At 31.4% G+C, this 23991-nt stretch overlaps 1 protein-coding gene across 2 annotated transcripts in view; it reads left to right on the top strand.

The window, feature by feature from the left end:
- LOC114329802 (nocturnin) overlaps nt 1-23991 on the top strand; it is a 79792-nt gene that overhangs the window by 13330 nt on the left and 42471 nt on the right. The window contains exon 2 of one of the 2 annotated variants that reach the window (XM_028279024.1): nt 1734-1975. In XM_028279024.1, coding sequence (XP_028134825.1) covers nt 1734-1975 — 242 coding nt within the window. Of the gene's footprint in view, nt 1-1733; nt 1976-22014; nt 22481-23991 lie in introns of those variants that run through there. The other variant, XM_028279027.2, reaches the window with a different exon arrangement.

Raw genomic sequence — 23991 nt, 5'->3', positions numbered from 1 at the left:
TAAACATTTTATTTGATGCCTAGATTTTGTGTCATTTTGGAACTACTAATGAAATAAAAAATTTTAGTAGTTCCAAAATGACACAAATTCTAGGCATCGGATAAAAAAGTTTATTTGAAGAAAGTGTATTTTTTTGTTCTTCTTAATGGCGGTACAGGCTCGTTTTTTTAATACTTTATTTAACTACAGAGTAATTTCCACATATTAATATATTTTTCAAATTGGGCTCTGTACCGCCATTCTTTATTATATTACGAATACGTGTGCCAAATATCTCGAAAAAATATTCAAAATTACAGCCGCAATCTTGAAAAAAATCGACATAATAGATTTTGCATAATAATTTTGCAATCTAATTTTTTTTAAACAAGTTCAAATTTTTTAAAAACTTTCTAAACCAAAAGTAGACCATTTAGAAGTTTGCTAATTTTTTTACATATCAAGAGGCGCTCTACCTATCTAATACACTTTACAGAATTAAAATCGGATTATTTAAGCGGCCTCAAAGTTACAAACAATTTTTTGGCTTATAAACAAATAGACTGAGGACGTTTAATATAAATTGGAATAAATTCATTTTCTCGAGAATGAGCGACTCTGGAGATAAATCTCGAAACAGGTCGATTTTTATATTTATATTATAATTTTTGGCATATATATCATACTAGTGACGTCATCCATCTGGGTGTGATGACGTAATCGACGATTTTTTTAAATGAGAATAGGGGTCGTGTGCTAGCTTATTCGAAAGGTTATTCAATTCTCCATTCACTAATATAGACCAATTTTTTACATGCTCGTTGAATAATATACTATAATTCGAAATACATTTTACTGTTGTCCTAAAACAAAAAAAAAATGTTTATTTGATAAATAACTGAAAAATGAATTTATTCCAACTCAAACGTCCTGTGTCTTATGACTTTAAAACAGTGCTGAGGCCGCTTAAATAATCCAATTTTAGTTCTGTAAAGTGTATTAGGATATAGGTAGAGCGCCTCTTTATATGTAAAAAAATTAGCATACTTCTAAATGGTTTAGTTTTTGTTCAGAAAGCTTTTAAAATTTTTAACTTTTTAAAAAAAATTTAGATTACAAAATTATTATGAAAAATCCATTAAGTCGATTTTAATGAAATTTGGTGGAAGATTTAAGTATGTTGCAAGAATTTTGTAAGCAGATTACGAAGGTTCTAAGTGCAACCAAAGTGGTTGAAACATTGAAAAAAACAGGCTTGTTTTGCCCCCTTATTTTGTATTTATTGCTATTTTGCAGAAAGGTTAATAATTTAGGACATTTTTAACCGGACGAGTATGATACAAAATTCAATTATTTTTATTTCCCCACGACTTTTTTCCAAAATGAATCGTTTTAAAGTTATAAGCAAAGAAAGTAGAAAAAAATCGATGTTTTTCGAAAGTTTTATATATTTTAATTTTTTTATTAATGTTCTGGGCATATTTAAGAAGGAGCATAAGTTAATTATTATTATTGAAGCTGTCACCTAACTTCTGCAAAAATCCGAATGCCACCTCGCACATCCAAAAATAGACGTTTTTTCACAGATCCGCCCTGGTCTATCAGTAATTTGCTGTTTTTCCAATAATTTTTCTACAGGTTTCTTTAAATACATAGTGCAATAAAATAGAATTCTGTAAAATTGTGGCTTACCATTATGTTACAATAAGCTCGTTAATAATTCATTATACACATTCTTCATTCTGTTATCTTAGTTAGATAACAATCTAACGAAAACTACAGTCATGGGTGATATATCTTTCGAAGAAGTTCATATAAACTTAACCAATTTTCGCGAACAATTGGCTTTGGCCGAATCTTTGTCGCGAACTAATTTTAATACCACACCAAATACTAGAAGAAGAGTCGTGGAAAACGTGCGGTCCAAATTCGGCTCTTTTGATGAAGACTCTGGGAATTTTGTGCCACCAAGGCAGCTGTTGCAGATCCTGGTGAGGTAATACACAGTTTTTATTATCAATATACAATGATGTTTCATATTTTATTCTTAACTTAAACTCTTTACTTTTGTAGTCCTTAACGAGTTGTTAATTTGTTCTTGTAATTTCATTTACATTCTTTATTTAATTTCTTATTTTTTTTCTTCTTCTTCTTCTTCTTCTTCTTCTTCTTGACTGGCTTTACAACTCGGGGTGAGCCTTTGCCGCATCCACTATAGCTCTCCTTATTTTACGATCTTGTACTTCCAATTCCCATTGTTGTATCCCAATCCTAGATAAATCAGCTTCAATATCATCCTTTCATATTTTTCTAGCATGCTACACTGTTTTGTTTACTTTGCTATTTTGCTTCGCGTTATACATATCGGAAAAAGTTATTTGAACAAGTTATTCCAACTAATATTCTAACCCCACATATCAAATTTCATCACAAAATTCGTACTTTTAGTTTTTTCATTATTTTTGTAGTCAGGATCCTAAAAACGCAGAGGAGGCTGCTGGCCGGAAAATCTCACTTGCTAATTATACCAGGGCGCATCTGTAAAAATATTAGTACATTTGGACGTTGAGAGGTGACTCAAATTTTTTTGCAGAAATTGCTTGAAAATAACTCAAATAATAATATTTGAGTTATCCTCCCTCTCAAAAAGGTCCGGAACATTGTTTAAATAATCAAAATGTCAAAAAATGAAGGAAAAATTCGATTATTTTCTTCGTTTTTTGATTATAACTTTAAAAGTATTCATTTCCGAGAAAAGTTGAACTGATATAAAAGTTGCGCAATTAAATTTCCTACAATATAGAATGAGTTAAGAATTAAAAAAATGGCCACCCTTGTTGTAAAATAGCAATAATTGCGAAAAAACCATAGAGAAACATGTATTCGCTTTTTACGTTTTTCAACCATTTATACTACACTTAGGACATTCATATTTCACCCAGAAAAACTTTTTGATACAATAAAACAATACGGTAAATATCATTCAGATCGATTTAATAGATTTTGCAAAATAAATTTTGCGATCCAGCTTTCGCAAAAAAAATTCAATTTTTCAAAATGTTACAGGACTGAAAATAAAGCAGTTAGCAAGTTGAATTTTTTTTTGCTTATAGAAGTGTACCGTACATTTCATTAGCAATTTGCAAAACTAAATTCGATTAAGTACCTCGGCGTCAGGAATTTTTTTAAATAAACATTAATTATTGGTGCTACGCGCAGGACAGCGGATAGTTTGCTCTGATTGGGCATTCCAATGACCTTTGATAATGATTGATACATTTTAATTTTTATTACATTTCGATATAAATAAATAAATTTGTTTATTGCAAAATAAAAACACATACTCTATCCTTTGAAATAACACTTTTTTTAGCAAAAACTTTCTTTGTTCATATATTTTAACTTAGAGAATAAAAGTGTATTATTTTTATTAAACATATGCAATTGTTTAAACAATATTTCACAAACTATAATAAAATTAGTTTGATTTTTGTGGAATTAAAATATTAAAATACAACAAAATATAGAGTAAGAAAATAATATATTAGATAAAGATTGGAAGAAATTTTGGTGGAAATCAACTTGTGTGAATCGAACACCGCCTTCCTGCGCGTAGCATAAAAAATTAATGTTTATTTAAAAAAATTCCTGACGCCGTGGTAATTAATCGATTTTAAGTTTGCAAATTGCAAATGAAATGTACCGGGTGTCCCAATAAGAATGGCTCTCGGCTATATCTCAGGAACCGTTTATAGTAGAGCTTTGAAATAAAAAATTTTATAACAAAAGTTGCCTCAGGAAAAGCCTGGAAATTATTTTCATAATTGTGGGACCACCGCTAGAGGGCGTAATTGAATATCAAAAATTAAAAAATCTAAATTTTACAAAATTTTCCTAATGAAGGGGCACTGGAAATCCGATCGTCGTATTCTTCATAAAATTCTACGCATACTTGATTTGACAAGTTTAGGTCTACCTTTGGAAATAAGAGGTGGGGGTGAGTGGGAACCTTGTTATGAAAAACTGGCTGTGAGTCCGGTTCTGCTTAATCAAATTTTGCAAACTTAGTCTTGTTGAAGATAGATCTTTTTCATCAATGTAAAAGTTATGATTTCGAACCAACTTACTGAGTAATATGCCAGCTAGAAGGCGTTATTTAATTTTTTTCAGAAATCTAGTGTTCCTTGGAAAATATTAAATACAAACATGCATTTTTAATACCATATTACAAAATTAGACAAAATTAGCAACAGAATAGCGAAAACCGCATGTTAATACCTTTTTTCTATCTCGAGATATCTCACAAAACGTGTAAATTTAAAAACATAACTGTTACTGTCACCGGTAAACGAAATAATTCAATAAAAGTAGTGTGCTATGGAAACAACAAAGAAACATTTTCCAGCTCTCAACGTATATTAGGTCTTTTCAACGCTTCTCATTTGTTTCGAGCCTCGTTCATATCTCGTATATTAATATTATACACGGATTATACGGCATATGACAGAGGCTTGAAACAAATGAGAAGCGTTGAAAAGCCCTATTACAAAGAAATAAAAACAACTATTTAGTGATGACATAAACATTCAAATTTTTGCCCATCATTTTCGTTGCAAACATTTACTCTTTCAAGAGTAGATTGAACAGCAGTCTCAATTTCTGCTCTCGATATGCTTTGAATGGCGTTTAGTATTCTCTGGATAATGTATTCTAGAGTAGTGTATGATGGGCAACAATTTGAATATTTAGGTCGTCACTAAGTAGTTCTTTTTGTTCTGTGTTATATTTAATTTTAATAGTATTGCTTCTCTTTATATTGTTGTTTTAATTAATTATATTTTTATACGTTGACATCTGGAAAATGTTATTTTGTTTTTTTCCACAGCACACTACTTTTCATTAACTTAGTTTACCGGTGATAGTAACAGTTATGTATAAAATTTACACGTTTCTCGAGATATCTTGAGATAGAAAAAAGGTATCGACATGCGGTTTTCGCTATTCTATTGCTAATTTAATCTAATTTTATAAAGTATGATTAAAAATGCATACTGGTATTTAATATTTTCCAAAGAAAACTAGATTTCTGAAAAAAATTAAATAACGCCTCCCAGCTGGCTTATTACTTATTAGGATGGTTCAAAATTATCACGCTTACATTGAAGAAAAACATCTGTCTTCAAAAAGACCCAGTTTTCAAAATTTGATTTAGCAGAACCGGACTTACAGCCATTTTTTCATAACAAGGTTCCCACTCACCCCCATCTCTTATTTGCAAAGGTAGAGTTAAACTTGTTAAATCAAATATGCGCAGAATTTGATGAGGAATACAATAATTGGATTTCCAGTGCCCCTTTATTAGGAAAATTTGGTAAAATTTAGATTTTTTTATTTTTGATATTCAATTACGCCCTCTAGCGGTGGACCCACAATTATGAAAATAATTTCCAGGCTTTTCCTGAGGCAACTTTTGTTATAAAATTTTTTATTTCAAAGCTCTACTATAAACGGTTCCTGAGATATGGCCGAGAGCCATTCTTATTGGGACACCCGGTACACTACACTTCTATAAGCAAAAAAAATTTCAACTTGCTATCTGCTTTATTTTCCGTCCTGTAACATTTTGATAAAAATAAATTTTTTTTTGCGAAAGCTGGATCGCAAAATTTATTTTACAAAATCTATTGAACCGATCCTAATGAAATTTATCGTATTGTTTTACTGTATCATAAAGTTTTTCCGGGTGAAATTTGAAGGTCCTAAGTTTAGCATAAATGGTTGAAAAACGTAAAATGTGAGTACATGGTTTTGTATGTTTTTTTTTTCGCAATTATTGCTATTTTGCAACAAGGGTGACTATTTTTTAAATTGTTAACCAATTCTGTATTGCAGAAAATTTAGTTGTGCAACTTTTATGTCAGTTCAACTTTTCTCGGAAATGAATACTTTTAAAGTTATAATCAAAAAACCAAGAAAAAAATCGAATTTTTCCTTCATTTTTTGACATTTTGATTATTTAAACAATGTTCCGGACCTTTTTGAGAGGGAGGATAACTCAAATATTATTATTTCTTCCTTCTTTGTTTTCTTTTCTTCCCGGTTTATTGCTTCTCTTTATTTCCCCATCTTATTTGTTTTTCTTTCTTTATACCTTTAGTTCTTTACATAATTGTTTGCCATCACTGGTATGCATCTTAAGTTCGGCTCTTTTGATAGGGCAAGATAACTCTTGCGGAATCTAGCTGTTTCATATGTCTTTTCATTAGAATTTTTAAATTCTTTGTTCTTTTAAAACCTTTTCCCATTTTTTTGTAATTTTTGAAATTTCCTGATATAAGTAATGTCTTCTGTCGTATTTTATCATATTTTCACCTTTTTGGTGAATGTTTTTAGATTTTCCATCAGTTCTATTATTTTTTTTCTTCTCTCTTTGTCAAATGACGGTACAGCCAAAGTCTGACTCTGGCCTTCCTCATCATCTACGTCCAAGAATCTCTTTTCTTGGCTGCTCTCCTCCAGTTATCCACCCACATTATCTTTTTAGCATCGGTTTCACTTCGTCTATCCACCTCTTTCTTGGTCTTCTATACCGTCTTAGCTTCCGTTTAAATATCCTCTTCTGTTCCAGTTTCAGTATCCCAATATGCTGCTCAATATCTTCCCTTCAAAAGTATTAATAAGGTTTACTGTTTTTTCTCACACGATCCATAATTCTGCTCCATATGTTGGTTTTCCTTCTACAATACCTTTTGTTATAGTGTTATTTCTATGTTCAAAAAGTTAAACGGGTTTAAAATGAACGGTTTTTGAAAAAAATAGATCAAATTATAGAGCGCATTTTTAAATTTTCTTCCAATCTTCATTTTTCTCCATGTAACTTGAAAATGATAAGAGATACAGTAATGAAAAGTAAAAAGGAAATTTTTATCTGAAAAAGCCCTACATTTTTGTGTGGTATTTTTTTTCGTATCTCTTATCTTTTTCGAGTTACATGGAGAAAAAGGAAAATCTTTAAGAAAATTTAAAAATGCACTCTATAATTTGATCTTATTTTTTTCAAAAACCATTCATTTTAATTCAGCCCAACTTTATGAACATAGAAATAACACTATAATAAAAAGTATCGTAGAAGGAAAACGGTGTATTTAAATTCTGATGGATGAGGGGTTAAATATACTTCTCATTTCTTCTTAAAATACATTCGTCATTAATTTTTTGCCGAATATCTCGCTTAGTTTGCATGTAATCGATAATTAATATTGCTCATTTTAAAAGCCTTTTCAAGCACTACAAAAGTTATTTGTATCATTATACACCTAAAATCGACAGTTTCTCTGTTATTTCAAGTTGAATAGACCGATTTTAGCATGCAGCAAAAAAACAAGCTCTTCTTACCTATCATATCCCTCTTTGTATTTTAACTAGAAGATTTATGAAGGAACGAATCTCTTTCGTTTATTTATAACCTACAGAAATATTTTATGTAGTTTTTTTTGTTAGATGCATAGTTTTTAAGGTATTCGCAAAAATCCGTCCGAAAAGGTGTCATTTTTCAATGAAAATGGCCAATTTTCAACCACGAATAACTCAAAAAGTATTGAGTTTTCAAAAAATAATCATAGAACAGTTTTTGCTTAAAATTAGATTCTCTAGCATTTTCCGTGGTTATTTTAGCCAAAACATTTTTCACCCCCGAGAAGGGATGGGAACCACCCCCAAGATAAAAGCGCACATCGGCATAGGGTAGACTTTGTTTCTTGAGCTATTCCCTACTTACTGTGAAAATATCAAGTAAATCGATCTAGTAGGATGGAATTCGGAGCCAAATACCCTCATTGACTGCCCTAATATAAATCACCAGTAAATACAAAAATCTGAATATTCAAAACCAAAAATTTTCTACAGGATAATAATTTTGTTATTTCAATGTTTTCGAATTATCCCTAGACATTGATGATGCGTATATTTATTTGTTTAATACGATTAACGCAATGTTTTGACGCTATACCAATTAACACTTTTTTTTTTAAATATCCTTGCAATTTACAATTAATTCTTATAATTAAAGTTTATTTGTTTATTGATATTTGTATTTAAAATTATAATGCAGCTAAAAGTAGATAGAAAAGTAATATTTATTGAAGGAAACAAATAATACACCGTTGAGCAGAAAAACAAAAACATATCTCATATCTGGACATCTACATATTTAGAACTTCAGTATTAATATTAATAATAGAACACACACAACACACAATAAATAATAAAAAAAATTTGATACTTAATTAGGAATATTGTTTCGTTGCTATTAATATATTCTTAATATAGTCACGGTTTGTGTAGACCTGTAAATCTAAAAAATATTCCAAACAAATAAAATATGTCATTTTAAAACCAATCATAAAAAACGTAAACATGTTTTGAAGAAAAATAGATACATTGGTTCGAAGACCTCAATCATTGATGGTATAGGTACAATGGTAAAAGGTTCATCTTGAACTGTCGCAAACAAAATTTCCATATTTTTATGATAAATAGTGATGCTGACAGTATTGATGTTGATGTTGTCGTTTTTTACAAACATTATTTTATGTTTAAATTAAAATATACTTGAGACTGATCTAATCTGTCGTCTGTAGGAACTATACTAAGTTCACAATAAAGATGCACTAGAAATAAACAAACCAATAACGTTACTAGGAGCACTCTCAAGTCATGATTTACATTGTGTATACATTTTAAATCCCAAATAATGATTTTTGCAAAGTTTATACATACTCTGGGATAATTAGCAAAATACAAGGAAAAGTTATTTATCAGCGATGTTATTGCTGGAATCGATTCTTATGATTGTATATATTAATAATATATGTATGCAAAGTCCGCAGATAGTGTGCTACTTTTTTATAAACAAAATGGCCCCTAAAAATCGTGTTTTTTCAATTTTTGCTCTATAGCTCCAAAGATTTTAACTTTATACCAAAAGCACCAAATAAAAATTCACCGTAATTAAATTCTGCATAGAGACGTGTTTTTCCCGATTTACTTCGACGAAAATTTTTCCCGGAAAATGCGGGTTTTTCCAACAAAACCTTTAATTTTAAACTAAAATTTTAGATAAGTAATTATTTTTCAATAATTAAATAACTTGGTAATATAAAAGCTCTTTTCGTATAGATTATAATTCTAGAAGCTGATGAAAATTGAGTAAACAGTTTAGCAACAATTGAATTGTTAATTAAAAATTTACGGTCGCTATAATAACCATAATAATTATGATACATAAGAATAACTATAATTTTTGTATAAACACATACTGTACCTATCTAATGTACTTTACAGAATTGAAATTGGACGGTTTATACGGCCTCAGGAATATTTTAAAATTATAAACAATTTTTTGGCTTATAAACAAATAGAATATCTTGAGAAATATTAAATTAAATTCAATCATGAAAATGATATTGGAAAAAAGCGGCAGGACGCTTCTTTTAAAAGAAAAAACGTTTAATTGTGATGAGTGGTTCCTGATATACATCCGGTCAAAGTTGACCGGCATTTACGGCAAAGATATAAACAATAGGATCATAATTTTTAAACCGTGACCTTTTTATTTTTGTTCTCTTTCTCCACACCAATTTTCATGTCTTGAAAATACCTACAACATATATTATTATAATAAAAACTATCGATATTACGAGTGAAAATTGACAAAAATAGCAAAATTTCAACTTTGCGACTAAATAATAATGGATTGACTTGTATTTGAAACAATGTGTTCAATCTTCGCGATAAAACAATCGCGCGACTACAAATCGCAAGCGGAGTCCGGCGCTTAACAAATCATAAATGTTCAAAATTTGAAAAAATCGCATATGGACCACGTAGATAAAAATATCTTAAACTCTGAAAGCCGCCAGCCACTTTGAACTAAAAAGCATTCCCGGAACTACTTTATGACTACAGTTGCAAAAGAGCAGTTCATATAATAAATAACATTTTTTGGCATTTTTGTTTAGATTGTTTGGAATATTAGAGTTTATAGAAATATCTGAATCATTACTATTTAATTTTTTTAATTTATTTTCGTTTTAAAAAAAATATCATCAGTGGCCTGCTTTTGGCTGCCCCTATAATCGACCGCCCGTGTGCGATGCACACTTTGCACACATGGTAGCGGCGGCCCTGGGTCTACCTTTACTCCTACTTCCCCAGAAACTTGTACGGAAGTTTCAGAAACTATTGTCAAGACCGATATGCCAGCTTAAGTTGTCCAATGGATAAAAAGACGAGACATATAACTAAAGGTTGTCCACAAGGTTCAGTGTGTGGACCTATTTTTTGGGACATAATGTTAAAAGAACTGCTGGAACGGTTAGCTGTGGATCCTGAAGTTCTAGGGAGCATAGCGTATGCGGATGATTTGCTGCTTATCATAGATGCTAATTCAAGAAGAGAACTAGAAATAAAATCAAATGGAGTACTTGAAAATATAAATGAATGGATGAAAAAAGTTAAACTAACTATATCAGAAACAAAAACAACATATAGCCTTATAAAGGGAAGACTTGAAAGAAATCCAAGTATACAAATAAGGGGGAAAGCAATAAAAAGAATAAAAATAACTAGATATCTTGGTATCATAATCGATGAACCAAGACTCTTTACAAACCATATAAATAGCGTCTGTGAGAAGGCAGCGAAAGTCATGCATTGCATTGCAAGCCTAGCACAAAGGGAGTATAGAATTCCGTTCCAGCATATGCGCGTATACCTGAGTACGATACTTGCCTCAATTGTAGGGTACGGTGCAAGTGTATGGGCACACAGACTAACAAATAATACAAATATTGAGAAACTGAATAAAGCACAAAGAGGTTTCCTTGTTAGAATGACAGGAGCCTTCAGTACTACAGCAACATCAGCTTTAACAGTATTGACTGGTGTAATGCCCATGCACTTGGAAACACAAAAACGTGCATGTAGATATTGGCAAAGAAAAGAAAATTATGAAAAAATAATACAATTAATGGGAATAGAAATCAGAACAAAAAGAGAATTAGAAGAAATATTAAATAGAAAATGGCAAAACGAATGGGATAATTCCCCTAAAGCAAGACGTCTCTATAATTTTATTCCAAATTTAAATAATATACCAAATTATTTTAACCCAAAAAAAGGATTAATCCATTTTCTTACAGGGCACGGTCCGTACCCTACATACCTACATAGATTTAACTTAAAAGACAATCAATATTGTGAATGTGGAGAAATAGGCACACCAGAACACAGTATTTATTTGCGAAAGACAAACAAATACACAAGAACTACAAATAATGAGAAGAGACCTTGTTGGCATAAATATAGAAAATATAATACAAAATGACGAATTATTTAATACACTAAATAATTTAGCGGACATAATATCAAAGAAACAGTTATATAATAGAATTATATAATATTAGACGAAGAAGAAATCAAGTAAATAATATCCAACCTCTATGAATTTGAATAAGAAATTATACAAAAAAAATTAAAATTACATATAAAAATATAAAATAAAATATTGGAATAATTAAATAAATATTTATATAATAAATAATTAAAAATTAATATCAAATATAAAATAAAATAAATCAAAAATAAAAAAAAATATTAATAAAAAAAAAACTAAAAACCTGAAATTTCAAAACTCAATGGTCTGAGGCTCACCGAAATACCATTGAGAATATCATAAAGTCGATTAGACCTGCATTTAAAATTATTCGTGACTATTTTTAGATGAATAGTGCTGGCATTTCTCATCTGAGAATGAGAAATGGGGGAGCACTTTTATAAAAATTATATGTTAAAAAAAACGTAATAATTTATCTTTTGTTTATTAGTTTTTGTTTAGTTGTTATTATTTGTTCATTAGAATTGTTTACAATTTGTAGTTTTCATAATTAGTAGTAGATTAGGGCTATTGTTAATTAGTCAAATAGAAAAAATTCTTAAAGTAATAATATTGTAATAAACTACTGTAATCCCATCAGGAAACGACCTGGATTAGTCACAAGAGGCCAGGTCAATTGTATAGTACTATAAATAAATAAATAAATAAATAAATAAATAAATAAATAAATAAATAAGTAAATAAATAAATAAATAAATAAATAAATAAATAAATACACTCCTACTTCCTATTTGATGCCGAAATGTCCAGCCAATCTAAGTCTCCCTATTTTTATGAAAGACGTTACTGTTTTGGAGTAGTTACATTAATGTTTATTTATTCTTGTTGAATAATCACTAGAAGTGTCCTATCTTCATCCTTTTTTTTGACTAACGAACATTTTCTAGATAGCAGGTCTTTTGTTAAAACATTAGGAACCAAATCGACTTCATTCACTTCCTATAGTCGCATGATCTATTTTATTGCATTTGTAAAATGTTTTTTGAAATGATTTATAAAGATTTATAATTCATTTTTGAATGTCTATGGGGTGGCCAAGCTTCTTAATAGTCCGAGCCACTTTTCACAAGTTGAAGTTTTTCGCGAGCCGCAATAAAAATACTTATTCAAAAAGTATCTATGTATAGAAGGTATTTACAATTTTTTTAACAGAACTTTTACTTACTGAAAACTGAAATACAATTACGAAATATTTAAACTTAATTACATTTTTGTTTTCCTTCTTTTGATAATTCTTTAGAATTTGGTGATTAATATGTGACTTCTCAGTAATTCTTTTAGATGCTGGTTAGGTAATATTGATCAGTGTTAGGATTTCACGAATTATAAAATGGAATAAAATGGTCCACACAAGTATGTACGTTGTTCCTAACATGGAAATAATTCGACAAGCATTATTTTTTAGGGTACCTTCTTGGATTCTTGTACAAATTTCCAAAATTCGGTATTCGGCGTCGACTTACAGTTTTATTTTCGATCTTGATCTTCTTGCGTCTCTATTAATTTTAATTCTCCAGATGTTGTTTGGGTCATATATTGGTAATAATAAAAAATTCACCTTATGAACTATGTTCATTTCAAATAAATTTGGAAAAAAAATGAAGAGACGATTTAACATATTTTAAGTCTTCAAATCTATTTTGGAGTTCGGTCAATATTCCTTCCGGCTTTTTTATATACCTACTCGTTAAGTTTTTCTAGTATAATATGGTAAAAATTTTTTTCTAAGTCGAGTAAAATGACTTAAATGCAAAATGTGTACCTAATACAAATTACAAATTACTGTAGCAAGAGTTATACAAAAATCGGTCTGGATTCGGTTGATTACTGACTTTTACATTGCGCCACTCTTACGTAATGTTCGTTAGCGCAGTTTTCGATGTGTCATATCATTCTTATCTTGGATGGAAATGGAATTTGTTACAAAGTCTTTCATGTTTGTTGTCAGTAAATTAAAAGACATTTTGAAACACATATTATGGAACGATAATAATTTTTTTAAATCATATCTAATACAAAATTGAAAAATAACTCGGGTACAATCGAGAGCCACAAGTAATCCTTCAAAGAGCCGCATGTGGCTCGCGAACCGCAGTTTGGCCACCCCTGAATATAGCAAGCAAAAAGCGAATTCTATTTGGAATTATATCGCGTGGAAATGAGTCATCAAGGCCATCTTTTTAAATATGAATTATATCATTACGATTTTTGAACCTTTTAAAAACTATTGTTTAAAACCACTTGAAAATTATTAATAGCTTGGTCGCATGCCATTTATTTAACAGATTGATAAGAAAACGTGTAACCTCCAGACATCATGCGAAACTGATATGATAACGTTTGAGATAACGTTTTCCAAAAATTGAGATAAAATTCGGTTTTTGGATAGGTACTTGACTTAATTGAGGCCTGTCTAAAAAAAAGAGTTTTGATAAAAAATATCTGATTTTGCAAAATAATATTACAGAAAATATTTTTTTAGGCTTGAACATAATATGAGGCAGTCTATGCTTTAGAAACACCACTATTCCATTCAGTGGCGGATCTAGAAATTTTTTTGGGGGGTCTTGAGAGTGATTTAATTACTTTTCTCTGATGCAAGGTCACTTAGTCTTACCAACCCTAGGATAAGTGGGTTTACAATTATGAGGGGGGGTCATCCCCCCGTCATCCCGTGACAGGGGGAGTCATCCCGTGACACCCCCTGGATCCGCCAGTGATTTCATCTCACATGTTCAGGTTTCATATATTCTGACGAGAACGTCAGAAATGAGAACGTTGAGGTCAATAACTGGAAAAACACCGAGAAACAGAATACCGAACGACAGAATAAGAGATCTCTGTAACATACAGGACATGGTACGGTGGGGAAGACAGAGAAGACGAAAGTGGAATCATCATGAGACGAGAATGGACAGCGAGAGAATAGCCTGTATAGCTAGAGATTCAATTCAAAGCAAACAGACAAGAGACCAATAGTAAGGCCCTTTAAACATAGGCGTAACCAGGGGGGTTTGGGGGTTCCCTTAACCCCCATTGGGATCTACTTTGAGCTCTATACGCTTAACCATAATGTGTTTTTGACAAATCAAGCCATTTTAAAGTTGTAACCGCCCCCTTAGGATCATTCTGGTTACGCCGTTGCCTTTAAAATCTGGCGAGGTACTGCAAGCGCCAGTTAACCACTGGCCAGTTAACAATGCACTGTTATCCTTAATGGCAATTACGGTTCATTCTCTTTAATTCTTATCTAAACTAGAAAGGTGGCGCCACTAAAGACTTTTCCAAATGCGCATGTCATCGCATCTGCAGAAACTGCAACAGCGTTGCCACATTTAGTAGATTTCTACTTTTTTGGTAGATTTTTGATATTGTTTAAAAAATTCTATTATAATATATAGGCAATATTTTTTAGTAAATTTTTAATATATTTCAACATTTTGTTATGATTGAAATAAAATTTGCTTTTTATAGTATTTACCCCATTTCTAAATTAGTTTTCAGACATTTTGTTACAATTTCCCAACAGTAGCGTACTGATAGATCCGCGGGCCCTGGTTCTAGTTATGATGCGGGCCCCCGCCCAATATTGCGCCCCTCAAGTATGCTGGCCCCCTGCCCAATAAAAACACACATTGTATATTAAAAGTTTTTAATAAACATTAAATATAAATCATCATATATTTTTTATAAAAACTCAGCTAATTTAAAACAATAAATTAATATTAATCCTATCGTTTTTCATACCAACGGAAGTTCTGATACGTACCTGTTAGTTCAGTTGTCCTTTATTTATTTATTTCAGTTATCAAGAATTATTACTTAAAAGTAAAAGCTAAAGAATGATGATGCTATAAATACAAACAAAAGAAACATCTTTCGTCGAGTTTATTTGTCTTGGGATTAGGCATTTTTATAACCCTGCCAAAAGTTTAAAACTTGCAATGACTGTGTCAATTTGCAAAATTTTACAACTTTCTAGTTTACAACTAATCCATGAAACGTGCAGATATAAATATAAATTTTTGAGTAAAAGGGTACCTACAGGCGGTAGTTCTTTACATGTGTTGAAACCAAAACTTGCGTTTTAGTCACTTTCTTTTAGAAGGTAAAACAAGTATAGAACCCTCCAAAAGTTAGTTTTCCTTGTGTCTATTATTAATTTTGTTTTTAAATTTTTTGATAAATAGGTATTATTCGTTTGTATTTATACATAACTACACAAAAATAAAAATTCATTAAGAAGTTACATTTTCTATTGTATTTTCTATTGTGTACTTGTGTAGTGCAAAATGTCCCTATCAAATTAGAAAAAAAAAACCGCCACTGTTTTCAGTACGCCACTGTTTTCCAATGTCATTACCGAAAATAAGATTCAGGACGTAGATGATGAATTTTACAGAGAAATGAAACTGGAAACGGGATTCTGGTGTAACAAACTTGCAGATTTCAAGTAGCAGTGCAAGCAGTATATCAGGTGTTATTGAAGAGTTATGGCATTCGGTGAGCCTATTAGAAGCTAACGATGGAAAACTAAAATATCTAAGCATATGTAACTTTGCAAAACAAAAAATGTTGTGTTTACGTGTTTCTAATGTAAAATGCGGAAGAATTGTGTGAAGAATTTGATCCTGACATGGAGATGTTAAAATCAGTGGATGACAAAATATTATATACAAATATTAAATATGAAACTGATAAAAATTAATTATAGTAGGTTACTTTTTTCCCAGTTAAAATCTAAAAAAGTTTGGTTTTTTTACAAATATTAATATTATATTAATTTCTAGTTAGTCAGCTGTTGTTTTTATTATAAAAACTACTAAATTATATACAAATACGTTAATAAAGTTTTATAGTATATTTTAGTTTTTGATTTAGTAGATTTTAGTAGGTTTAAGTAGATTTTAGTAGATTTTAGTAGATTTTAGTAGATTTTAGCTAAACTTACAGACTTACAGTAGATTTTCTAAATAAAATGTGGCAACGCTGTGCAGAAATGTCATTTTATTTTGTCTTGTCAATGGCATCGGTATTTGTGTACATATTGTACGTGTTTGGATTTATTTTATTAAATTGTTTTTTTACTTTTTACTTATAGATTAGCTATATAATAACAAAGACTTTTACTCTCTTACTTTAAAGTAAAATATTCAGGTTGTGTGCAAATTTTTTAATCAAACTTTAAAATGGTGTTTAAATGCTGTGTACCAAACAGGACTGAGAAGTAAGGAATATTCTTTTGCCTTACTTTGCATCCATGTAATTTAAAAATTTTGTGTTAATTTCGGCGCTGCCTTAATGTCAGGATTGATGTGTTTATAAACTCTGCAATGTTACAAAAAGATACTGGAAATATTTTAATTTTATTATGAGCTCCTATTTTATATTAAAAGTTTTTTAAATAATTTTCATGTATATATTCTAGTTTGTTTGCTGCTCAGCATCATAATTACGTTTTTAAAATATTTTGGCACTTTTGTGTAAATTGTGCCGTTAATTTTTTAAATAAATATTTTAATTTTTGATTTTAGTTTTTCTACCTTTCCTATTATATGAACTATGTTTATAATTGCAGTAAAAGACTCCATAATGTAATGCAAATTACAAAAAATAATCGTTAATGTAAGAAACAATTGTCGATTATTTTTATAATTTGCATTATGTTATAGAATCTTGTTTTACTACAATAATTAGCAACAAAGCTTATTTGAACGTTTAAAATTCCCGCCATTACCCATTTAGTTCATGACTAAACCGGACAGAGGGCGCTGTATACATTGCAATTTTACGTATTAAAGAGTTGCCTATCTACCCTACTTATAACCTTATCTATGCAGTTAACTTGGCGACAGCGAATACGTACAACGAGACTGATGATCATCCCATAAGCCACTGTGCAACGCGTCTCGCCAAGTTAACTTGCGCTTGCAGTAGCTGGCAGTCAAAATCACAGCTACGAATACAAGCTCAAAATCGGTTAAAAACAGGTCAAGAGGCCTAATATAATAATAAAATAAGAAGAAGAAGCATCAGAAACAAGACCCGACACAGCTACAAAGCCGACTGGAAACGGCAGAGATGAGAGTACTGAGAAGATTACAGGAAATACGCTGAGAGATCGAAAGAGGCGTAAGATAGAAGAAAATGTAACGTACAATGTATCAACGAATGGACACTAAATAGAAAAATGAATGTCCAATAGAACCGGCAGAAGAAGTATTGGAGAACCGCGCTAAAGATGGAGTGACAACCTTTTATAGTCGTATCAACCCGACAATGAACAAGAAGATTTTGTATCAGAATAAAACAATTTTATTCTGATACTCAAATAATATAACTCAAAAGGCCTCCGACAAGGATGTTGTCTATCTCCCACTCTCTTTAAATATACCTTGACCAATCCTTACAGAGGTGGACAAAAGCAGTAAAACCGATGCGACTGAAAGTGGGAGACGACTTCCTATTCCTATTTACATTATACTTTGCGGACGACCAAGTTGTTATAGCCCAAGATCAAGATGACTTAAGCTATATGATACGGAAGCTAAATGAACATTACTAACAGGCAGGATTAGTAATAAATATGGACAAGTCAGAATACTTCATAGTGGGAAACGAAGACATTGAAAACCTACCATTGGAACAAGGACATATTGTTTGTGTGAAATAATGCAAATATTTGGGAACTATATTTAACAAACGAGGAAATAGTGAAGATGAAATACAACATAAGATCAATAAAGGTAGAAGCATCACTAGATCCCTCAATTCAATTTTAGGGGACAAATATATCAGGAGGGAAACAAAGAGAAGAATATATGAAGAGCGCTATACCATCTACGGTGCAGACGTTTGGGACATAAGTGCAAGAAATAAAAAGAAGCTACTTAGTACAGAAATGGACTTTTTGAGGAGAAGTTGTCAGGTTTCGAGATTAGAACATGTAAGAAATGAAACAATTAAAGAACGTATGAAGGTGGAAAAAACTATAATAGACGATATTGAAAAGAGACAGCTGACATGGTTCGGTCACGTTAAAATAATGAACGAGACTCGCTGGCCGAGAAAAATATTAGAGTGGGTCCCACCGGAGAGAAGAAAAAGAGGACGCCCACGGAGAAGGTGGAGGACAATATTCAGGAGCCAATGGATTCGAGGTAATTAGATGAAGATATGTGTTACGATAGAAACAATTGGAAGCTGGGTATGGAGAGGCGGCGACAGCCGTAGAAATCCATTATACAGGGTGTCCAGAAACTCTACCGACAAACGAAGACAGGAGATTCCTTATATAATTTTAAAACATTTTAACCCAATTCATCTAGTCCGAAAATGCTTCCTAAGGGAGCTAGAGCTCTTTAAAGATGGCGTCTTGTAATTAGTTTTTCTTAAATACCTCCAGAACGCTTCTTTTTAAAAAAACAAAAATTGGTACACATATTTATCTTCCAGAGATAAATCGATTTCATCCATTGTGAATTTCTAGTACCGGTCATAGGCGTCCGTTTTGGGTAGGGCAACGGTTATTTTATCGCATAACTTTTTTGTCTTTAACTTTTAAGCATTTTTGATACTGGATTAGTATATTGTGAGATATTCTAGTACTAAAAGTTACTCTTGATTTAAGTCGGTAGGATACACCGTTTTCTAGAAAAATCGATTTGAAAATTTTTCGTTTTTTGAATTTGAAAAAAAATTGAAAAATATTTGCAAAAAAAGTGGTGTATTTTACCAACTTATAGCAAGAGTAACTTTTAGTACTAAAATATCTCACAATTTAATAATCTAAAATCAAAAATTCTAAAAAATTAAAGACAAAAAAGTTATGCGATAAAATAACTCTTCACCTACCCAAAACGGACGCATATGACCGGTACTAGAAATTCGCAATTAATGAAATCGATTCGTCTCTGGAATATAAATAAACGTACGAGTTTTCGTTTTTCTAAATGTTTTTTTCGGAAATTTTTTTTGGAAATTCAATCAACGAAAAATTTTCAAATCGATTTTTCTAGAAAACGGTGTGTTCTACCGACTTAAAGCAAGAGTACCTTTTAGTACTAGAATACCTCATAATTTAATAATCCAGTGTCAAAAATGCTTAAAAGTTAAAGACATAAAAGTTATGCGATAAAATAACCGTTGCCCTACCCAAAACGGACGCCTATGACCGGTACTAGAAATTCACAATAAATGTAATCGATTTATCTCTAGAAGATAAATATGCGTACCAATTTTCATTTTTCTAAATAAACGCGTTCTGGAGTTATTTAAGAAAAACTAATTACAAGACGCCATCTTCAAAGAGCTCTAGCTCCCTTAGGAAACATTTTCGGACTAGAAGAATTGGGTTAAAATGTCTTAAATTTATCTGAGGAATCTCCTATCTTCGTTTGTCGGTAGAGTTTCTGGACACCCTGTATACAGGGTGTTAGTAAATAAGTATGAAAAATTTTAAGGGCTAATTCTACATGAAAAATTATTACCAGTTTGCTCTATAAACATATGTCCGGAAATGCTTAGTTTCGGAGATACGGGGTGTTGAAATTTTTATTTCAAACTGCCAATTTATTTATTGCTCTAAGACCAGTTGAGCTATGAAAATGAAATTTGGTGAGTTTTAGGAGGTAGTTATTACGAATTTTTTGACATATAACTTAGAATTTTGTATTCATCATTGGCGCGCCTACGGGCAATGGTCTGAATTTTTTTAAAGAAAAAAATAGTACGCCACTGAGATATTTCGAATTAAAAATTATTTTTAAATTCCACGTCTAATTTATGATAAAAAACCTTTCTTGCCTTTTTTTCATATGATGCACCGTTTTTATGCAGAAAAATAAAACATCTTCTCGCGTATTTTTCATTTCTTAATACATCATCAAGAACTATCCAATATAATAATACTAAGCTAGAACAATAACAGAAAATATTACTAATAAGATTTTAACTAGGTGCAAAGCTGCAAGAAATGTTTAAAAGGATCTCCTTTACAGGTAACAGAAGAATTTATATTCATCATTGGCGCGCGTACGGGTAATGGTCTGAATTTTTTGAAGAAAAAAATAGTACGCCACTGAGATATGTCAAACTAAAAATCATTTTTGAATTCCTCGTTCAATTTACGACAAAAAATCTTTCTTTCATTTTTTTCATACGAGGCGCCGTTTTTATACAAAAAAATAAAACATCTGTTGTAAATCAACCCATAAAATTGGCCTTAAAGGCCCATTTATACATACCCGGGCCGTGTCCGTTCCGGGTCAGTGCCGAGTCCGGGTATTTTTAATGCAATATTTACATACAACTGGGTTGTGGCAGTGTGCGTACCGGGCCGAATAAGAGAGGAAAATGTTATTACATATCTCTGTGTAAAAGATAGTTGAAAATATTTCGGCTTGGATAGAAGATTTCACCTCACAATATCTATTGCTTGTCTGTTTTCCAGCAGTCGCGTTCACAAAACAATAAAATCGTGTTTATACAAGTCCCTGCGATCCGTGTCATTTTCGTGCATCGCCAGTGCCGACAGCAAAAATATCGGCTGGGATTAATTTCAGACCGGGCCCGGAGGAGCCCCGTTTGGTAAACGCCAATGTATAAATATGCTCATAAGAGTACATATTGTTTTTTTTTGGATCGGGCCCTGTCTTAACACGGAACGGACACGGCCCTGATATGTATAAATGGGCCTTTAAACATTTCTTGCAGCTTTGCACCTAGTTGAAATGGTATTAGTAATATTTTCTGTTATTGTTCTAGTTTAGTATTATTATATTGGATAGTTCTTGATGATGTATTAAGAAATGAAAAATACGCGCCAAGATGTTTTATTTTTCTGCATAAAAACGGTGCATCATATAAAAAAAAAGGCAAGAAAGGTTTTTTATCATAAATTAGACGTGGAATTTAAAAAAAATTCTAATTCGAAATATATCAGTGGCGTACCATTTTTTTCTTTAAAATAATTCAGACCATTGCCCGTAGGCGCGCCAATGATGAATGCAAAATTCTTAATTGTATGTCATAAAATTCTTAATAACTACCTCCTAAAACTCACCAAATTTCATTTTCATAGCTCAACTAGTCTTAGAGCAATAAATAAATTGGCAGTTTAAAATAAAAATTTAAACACCCCGTATCTCCGAAACTAAGCATTTGCGGACATATGTTTATAGAGCAAACTGGCATTAATTTTTCATGTAGAATTACCCCTTAAAATTTTTCATACTTATTTACTAACACCCTGTATATAAAACTATTTTGTATATTGACCAAATAAATTCTATTTTATTCTATTTTATCTATCTGGACGCCAAGAAGTCTAGTTTCCGCTAAATTTATCTAGATGCAGTGTCCTCGATTTTGTCTCTAGGGTGTTATAAAAAAATCTAAAGTGTGCTACATACATATTATACATAAATTGATAACTTTACAATATAACAATGATAACAATTATTATACTGAATGTTTGAGATAAAATGTTTCAAAAGCTTAGATAAAAACTACTTTTACAGGATTCGATCTCGTGGTTTTTATCAAAACGCTTTGTTTTATAAATGATTGTTCAAATAATTCAAAAACATTTCGTCGAGTCTTGATCACGCCAAAACAACACCGTTGGTGACACTTCTCGGTGTAGACGTATTTCTCGGTCTAAAATTAAACCACCAACTATGTAAATTGGGAGAAGATACGCAATAACGCAATACTCAGTCACAATCGAGCACCAGACATCTATCGAGAGCAAAAGATTATTTTATCTTAACGATTAACGATCATCAGCAATTTATTATATAAAACCTTTTTGTGCTAAATTTTTTTAATCTTTTGTTTAGCCGGTTGTGATGACATACAAGTGGACGAGCGTCTTCAGATACCATTATCAAAAAGTGTGTTTTAACGCAAGTCAGAACTGTAAAATAAGAACCTTCAAGTGTAATTGATAAACAGTGTTTGAAAAGTGATCTTTTTGGTAACAATGGCTACAAGGAATATGATTCGTGTCGTGAGGCGGTTTAGTAGACTCAACATCCTACCTAGGTAAGTCTTGGTGGTTAAGTAAGAAATATAGTAGAAACACTTTAAGAGCGGAACCTTTTTCCCTTTGTGTTTACATCTACCGGTTCGCACGGGTTTGTGTGACGCGTTTAGGTTTTAGTCGGGAAGCAGTCTCTAAGTACCCTTTCACACTAAGACACTGGTGTCTGACACCAGTGTTAGACACGCATATAATTTCATCTGCGTTATCCCTGGGCGTACCTAGTATCTCCTGAAAATGCTTTTTCCATCTGTTCTAGTTGGTCATATTATGTTGTAGTAAACCTAGGTTCACCTGTCTTGAATCTTACAATGTTCAAACTGTTGATCCCATTTAAGTTTTCGTCTAGAAATTTGATATAGCTCTCTAGTTCTGTTGTGTTGTGCAGCTGTTTCTGCTTGTTTTGCCAGTTCTTCAGCTCACCTTCTTTTGTTTCTTCTTGCAATCCTTTTAACTGCTTTATTTATTGTTTCATATTCTTGTCGTCTATTCGCTCTTTCTTCTACAGTTCTTGCTGGCAAGATATGTTTCTTTCGCTGATTTCTCTCCTCGATAAAATTCCATATATGGAAGATGCAAATAGTGCAAATCTATATTCTGACAATTTTATCTGCGTTATCCTTATGCGTATCTAGCAACTCCTGAAAATGCTTTATCCATCTCTCTACTTGGTCATCTGTTGTCGTAAGTAATTCACCTGTCTTGGATCTTACAATGTTCGAACTGTTGGAAAATTTTTTTAGTCGTCTAGTAATTGGTATAGCACTCTAGTTCTGTTGTGTTGTGTAGCTGTCTTTGCTTGTTTTATCAGTTCTTTAGCCTAACTTATTTTGTCTCTTCTCGCATTACTTTTGACTGCTTTATTTATAAATTTATATTCCTGTTGTCTTTCCTATTTCCAGTTGCGATTCTGCCAGTATCGTCGCATTTTTTCAGTTGCTTTAGTTTCTTTTTTTTTGTATTGTTTGAGTAATACCAAAATTTACATGAATCAGTTTTTCTTCCGAAGTGTGTGTTTTGTTTGGTTATTGTATTTCTTTTTAACAAAATCTTGAATCACATCTTGGTGATGACGTTGTCATGGTGATGACAATATGAACAATGAATTACAACAAAAGTTTTGACAGTTTTGTGGTTTGAAAGTTGTTAGAATTTTTAAATGTCAAAGTTCTAAAAATTGTAGAATAGAAATGAACTCCAGTGACGAAGAGTTACAGCTTTTTTATTTGTTTATCGTAGATAAAATATTGTATGAAACTGTGCGTGAAGTACTTTTTGCGAACTTATGCGATTTATAGCACTCGCTCCGTTGTCGCTCGTGCTCTAAAAGTCGCGTGCGTTCGCAAAAAGCATACTTCACGAACTGTTTCATAAATAACTGCACTCCATAGGACCGTTAAAAATTCTACTTTAAAGCACTAGTGCTTTAAAATTTTTAAGGCACTGCAGTTAAAAGTGAATTGTCAAATTATGAAATGTCAAAATATTTATATTTCATTTATTAACATTAATA

The sequence above is a fragment of the Diabrotica virgifera genome, chromosome 9, assembly GCF_917563875.1.
Source record: "Diabrotica virgifera virgifera chromosome 9, PGI_DIABVI_V3a".
Taxonomy (NCBI): Eukaryota; Metazoa; Arthropoda; class Insecta; order Coleoptera; family Chrysomelidae; genus Diabrotica; species Diabrotica virgifera.
The sequence above is the reverse complement of the archived record's forward strand: the minus strand, read 5'-3'. Positions and strand labels throughout refer to the sequence as shown.